Source organism: Anomaloglossus baeobatrachus, unplaced genomic scaffold (assembly GCF_048569485.1).
Source record: "Anomaloglossus baeobatrachus isolate aAnoBae1 unplaced genomic scaffold, aAnoBae1.hap1 Scaffold_4446, whole genome shotgun sequence".
In the NCBI taxonomy this organism is placed as follows: Eukaryota; Metazoa; Chordata; class Amphibia; order Anura; family Aromobatidae; genus Anomaloglossus; species Anomaloglossus baeobatrachus.
Genome location: NW_027443783.1, coordinates 3,962 through 9,731, shown reverse-complemented (window position 1 = coordinate 9,731; position 5,770 = coordinate 3,962). Strand labels below are relative to the sequence as shown.

The 5,770-nt window shown below is 58.9% G+C and overlaps 1 protein-coding gene across 1 annotated transcript; it reads right to left on the bottom strand.

Annotated features, from left to right (window-relative positions):
* Nucleotides 1-857: 857 nt before the first annotated feature.
* LOC142279931 (cytokine receptor-like factor 3) lies at nt 858-3,078 on the bottom strand (the record flags this gene model as incomplete). The annotated part of the gene is made up of 4 exons (XM_075332716.1): nt 858-2,326; nt 2,416-2,528; nt 2,636-2,768; nt 2,850-3,078. Coding segments are annotated over 4 exons (723 nt in total), but the record flags the coding sequence as incomplete, so codon positions are not given.
* Nucleotides 3,079-5,770: the final 2,692 nt, after the last annotated feature.

The window sequence follows — 5,770 nt, the reverse complement described above, 5'->3', positions numbered from 1 at the left end:
CACCGAGTCCTTTTGTCTTCTGTACCCCCCTCCACCCAGAGGGGGCGAGGAGATGACCCAGCCACCACCGATCTGTGGAAGATGAGCCCCACCCTGGAGACTACACCCAGAGAGAGCGATACAACCCCCACCCAAGAGATGACCTAGCCACCACCAATCTGTGGAAGATGACGAGACAAACCCCCACCCAAGAGATGACCTAGCCACCACTGATCTTTGTAAGATGCGCTTCACCCTGGAGACAACCCTCTCCACCCAGAGAGGGCGAGACGACCCAGCCACCACTGATCTGTGGAAGATGACCTAGCCACCACTGATCTTTGTAAGATGAGCTTCACCCTGGAGACAACCCTCTCCACCCAGAGAGGGCGAGACGACCCAGCCACCACCGATCTGTGGAAGATGATCCCCACCCTGGAGACTACACCCAGAGAGGGCGATACAACCCCCACCCAGGAGATGACCAAGCCACCACCAATCTGTGGAAGATGACGAGACAACCCCCACCCAAGAGATGACCTAGCCACCACTGATCTTTGTAAGATGAGCTTCACCCTGGAGACAACCCTCTCCACCCAGAGAGGGCGAGACGACCCAGCCACCACCAATCTGTGGAAGATGAGCCCCACCCTGGAGATGACCCAGCCGCCACCACCCGTAGAGGGGAGAGGTGCCTGTTCCCACTCATGCAGCTGGTGATCCCCACAACTCACCCATCCCTGCCCATAGATGAATACCTGAACCCTGAGGAGTAAGTAATGCTACACCTGTTAGTACAGGAGGGCAACCCCCAAACCCGAGAACATCCCCGATCTAAACAGGTGGCCCAAAACCCAAGGAACAGCACACAAACCGCGCACAGTCAAAAATATAAACTTTATTTATCTGTCATCTGAGAACAATGGAAGAGGAGTCCCCGAGGGCAGAGACCGGAATCTAGGCAGAGCGGGGAGCGAACCGCAGCAGGAAACCAGCAGAGAGGGGGGGGAAGGGTGACAGCACCAGAGACCGGATGACACAGCCTCACCACAGGATTAGATACTTCTGCATCTCATCCGATCCTCGCTCTGCAGTCACAATCTGCTGGTCTGTCCCAGCACTGATGATGCTGGAGGGTGTCACTGGGAATCTTATGTGATTGGATTATAGAATGAGGACAAAGCTGGAAACAAATCACAGATCCGCTGTATAAATGATCCCACAGCTCCCCCCCCATTGTACAGAAGACAACATGGAGGATGTACTGTACCATAACCTCCCCCCACCCTGTAGAAGACAACATGGAGGATATACCCCATCCCCGGAGCTGAGCCTGTAATGGCTGCCCCCAGTATAAGGGACATGCTGCACTGCCACAGTATAATACAAAGAGCCCCACCACTAGGGGGAGCTCACAGCTCTATAGAATACACAAGGCTCCCCCTAGTGGTGTCTCCCAGCAGGCAGACCGCACCGCTGCCACTACTCACCCCGCAGACAGGCGCAGTGGCAGGGTTTGTGATGTGAACGGTAGGATCACCTAAGATCCTGTAATCAAACCCCGACTGGTGGCTGTAATGCAGAAGCAAAACCCGAGGCTCCATCCTTCTACGGACAGAAGACCATGCCCAAAAGCCACATCTATAAAAATAAAAGTCCTGAGCTGCACACGAGAGGTGGCGCCCCCACCCCCCAATAATACTGAGACTGTGCACAAGCAACCCGCACCAAGACACTGCTAGGAAGGAAGAACGGTGAGCGTCCGGTGGAGAACCGAGCCACATTCTGACCCTGGCTGCTGAGGTTGTAGATCGTTCCGGCAGTAGGTACCATCATTCCCCGCATTGATGGTCAGCCCTCCTTACACTGCCGCTACCACTGTCCTGTGATCACAGCCGCCACGGCAGGGAGGAAGTAAAGGACAGCCATAGTTGCAGGCTACGTGTTGAAGTCCAGACTACACAGATTCTGAGAGGTTCAGCCAGGAAGCACCGGAGAAGAGTGTCAATCTCCTCCACGGAGACCACCACAGCACCCGAGCTGTCAGACTCCGCTCATGGATCTTGTATATTGCCAGTTGTCAGAACCTCAGACAACAACTAGAACACCAGAACCTTCCAGCCCGGGTGGAAAAATGAGCATCCGAAATACAAAGAGTCACATGACTGCTCTAACAGCCAATCAAAGACCACCTCCCGGTTTCCAGAGCCAATAGTCACTCTGCGCCTTTGGTGTGGCCCCTCGTTGGCTCCCAAGCTGACAAGCACCATGTCAAAGGTGATGGTGGATCCCGAGGAGATAGGCGGCAGCTGATTGGTCATCTCCTTCCCATTCACATAAACAGCACCTACAAGAGACACAGCCCAGATGAGACCCCAAACCAGATGGCTGCGACAGTGTGACCCCAGGACGAAGTGTGGCCCTTGGCGAACTTACCACTGGAGCTGATGCACACGGCCCGGTCTCTCTGCAAGGAGTCCAGTCCTTCCTCTCTCTCCACACAGACTCCAATGCTATCCCTCCGGTCCAGGACACCGCTAGCCTCCACCCTGCAGGTAGCACACACAGATGATATAGCACTGCAGCTGCCATTATCCAGGATCACCACATACGGGAATCCGTCCCCTACATTGTCGTCACCGCAGGCTGCACTCACCTGAATGTGAGCGTCTGGCCGGGGTGATACGTGGCAGCCTTAGAGTACAGGACGTGGTTCTGCGGTGCGTCGTTGCGTAGGGCGATGTTCCTGCGGCTGCTGAGGCTGTAACCGTCCAGTCCTGGACTCCACTCTGCAGGAGACAATGATGGGTCACCAGTGGAGGGGACACCACAGGCAGTGGGGGTCACTCGCCAGAGAGCCAGACACTCACCATGTGGGACCATGGAGGTGTGACCCAGCTGTGGCACGCTCCATGGGCTCCACTCCTGCCGACCATCTCCCCGGGCACACACCCGGAACTGATAGTCAACGCTGGAGTCAATGTGGAGAACAATGAACTCGCATTCGCTGCCTACATAGGCGTCCTCAAAGTGGCCACATGGATTCTTACGGTACTGAAGACGGTAATCCTGAGCCACAAAGTCATCATCCACCTGACAGCAGACACAGAATTAGCGGGAGGTGGGGTCACGTTATCAACAAGGGAAAGGAGGTGAAGGGAAAAGAAAGAGAAGCGAGCGAGGTGGACCGAGGGAGGGAAAGAAGCGAGCGAGGCGGCCCGAGGGAGGGAAAGAAGCGAGCGAGGCGGCCCGAGGGAGGGAAAGTAGCTGAGAGAGAGGCAAGCGAGGTGGCCCAAGGGAGGGAAAGTAGCAGAGAGAGGCAAGCGAGGAAGTCCGAGGGAGGGAAAGAAGCCGAGAGAGAGCGCGAGCGAGGAAGTCCGAGGGAGGGAAAGAAGCCGAGAGAGAGAGCGCGAGCGAGGAAGTCCGAGGGAGGGAAAGAAGCCGAGAGAGAGAGCGCGAGCGAGGAAGTCCGAGGGAGGGAAAGAAGCCGAGAGAGAGCGCGCGAGCGAGGAAGTCCGAGGGAGGGAAAGAAGCCGAGAGAGAGAGCGCGAGCGAGGAAGTCCGAGGGAGGGAAAGAAGCCGAGAGAGAGAGCGCGAGCGAGGAAGTCCGAGGGAGGGAAAGAAGCCGAGAGAGAGCGCGAGCGAGGAAGTCCGAGGGAGGGAAAGAAGCCGAGAGAGAGCGCGAGCGAGGAAGTCCGAGGGAGGGAAAGAAGCCGAGAGAGAGCGCGAGCGAGGAAGTCCGAGGGAGGGAAAGAAGCCGAGAGAGAGCGCGAGCGAGGAAGTCCGAGGGAGGGAAAGAAGCCGAGAGAGAGCGCGAGCGAGGAAGTCCGAGGGAGGGAAAGAAGCCGAGAGAGAGCGCGAGCGAGGAAGTCCGAGGGAGGGAAAGAAGCCGAGAGAGAGCGCGAGCGAGGAAGTCCGAGGGAGGGAAAGAAGCCGAGAGAGAGCGCGAGCGAGGAAGTCCGAGGGAGGGAAAGAAGCCGAGAGAGAGCGCGAGCGAGGAAGTCCGAGGGAGGGAAAGAAGCCGAGAGAGCGCGAGCGAGGTGGCCCAAGGGAGGGAAAGAAGCCGAGAGAAGCGAGCGAGGCGGCCCGAGGGAGGGAAAGAAGCCGAGGGAGAGAAAGAAGCCGCGAGCGAGGAGGCCCGAGGGAGAGAAAGAAGCCGAGGGAGAGAAAGAAGCCGAGAGAGAGAGCGCGAGCGAGGAGGCCCGAGGGAGAGAAAGAAGCCGAGAGAGAAGCGAGCGAGGCGGCCCAAGGGAGAGAAAGTAGCCGAGAGAGAGGCAAGCGAGGTGGCCCAAGGGAGGGAAAGAAGCAGAGAGCACGAGTGAGGCGGGCAAGGGAGGGAAAGAAGCCGAGAGAGAAGAGAGCGAGGTGGCCCGAGGGAGAGAAAGAAGCCGAGAGAGAGCGCGAGCGAGGAAGTCCGAGGGAGGGAAAGAAGCCGAGAGAGAAGCGAGCGAGGCGGCCCGAGGGAGGGAAAGAAGCCGAGAGAGAAGCGAGCGAGGCGGCCCGAGGGAGAGAAAGAAGCCGAGAGAGAGAGAGCGCGAGCGAGGCGGCCCGAGGGAGGGAAAGAAGCCGAGAGAGAAGCGAGCGAGGCGGCCCGAGGGAGAGAAAGAAGCCGAGAGAGAAGCGAGCGAGGCGGCCCGAGGGAGAGAAAAAAGCCGAGAGAGAAGCGAGCGAGGCGGCCCGAGGGAGAGAAAGAAGCCGAGAGAGAGAGAGCACGAGCGAGGAGGCCCGAGGGAGAGAAAGAAGCGAGAGAGGCGGCCCGAGGGAGAGAAAGAAGCCGAGAGAGCACAAGTGAGGCGGGCAAAGGGAGAGAAAGAAGCCGAGAGATAGCACGAGTGAGGCGGGCCGAGGGAGAGAAAGAAGCCGAGAGAGAGCGAGCGAGGCGAGCAAGGGAGGGAAAGAAGCCAAGAGAGAAGCGAGCGAGGTGGCCCAAGGGAGGGAAAGAAGCAGAGGGTGGGAAAAAAGCCGAGAGAGAGAGAGCGCGAGCGAGGAGGCCCGAGGGAGAGAAAGAAGCGAGAGAGGCGGCCCGAGGGAGAGAAAGAAGCCGAGAGAGCGAGGAGGCCCGAGGGAGAGAAAGAAGCGAGAGAGGCGGCCCGAGGGAGAGAAAGAAGCAGAGAGAGAGCGCGAGCGAGGAAGTCCAAGGGAGGGAAAGAAGCCGAGAGAGCACAAGTGAGGCGGGCAAAGGGAGAGAAAGAAGCCGAGAGAGAGCAAGAGTGAGGCGGGCCGAGGGAGAGAAAGAAGCCGAGAGAGAGCGAGCGAGGCGAGCAAGGGAGGGAAAGAAGCCGAGAGAGAAGCGAGCGAGGCGTCCCGCGGGAGAGAAAGAAGCCGAGAGAGAGAGCGCGAGCGAGGCGGCCCGAGGGAGAGAAAGAAGCCGAGAGAGAGAGCGCGAGCGAGGAGGCCCGAGGGAGAGAAAGAAGCCGAGAGAGAGAGCGCGAGCGAGGAGGCCCGAGGGAGAGAAAGAAGCCGAGAGAGGCGGCCCGAGGGAGAGAAAGAAGCCGAGAGAGAGCGCGAGCGAGGAAGTCCAAGGGAGGGAAAGAAGCCGAGAGAGCACAAGTGAGGCGGGCAAAGGGAGAGAAAGAAGCAGAGAGAGAGCGAGCGAGGCGAGCAAGTGAGGGAAAGAAGCCAAGAGAGAAGCGAGCGAGGTGGCCCAAGGGAGGGAAAGAAGCAGAGGGTGGGAAAGAAGCCGAGAGAGAGCGAGGCAGGCAAGGGAGGGAAAGAGGCCGAGAGACCACAAGCGAGGTGGCCCAAGGGAGGGAAATAAGCTGAGAGAGAAGCGAGCGAGGAGGTCCGAGGG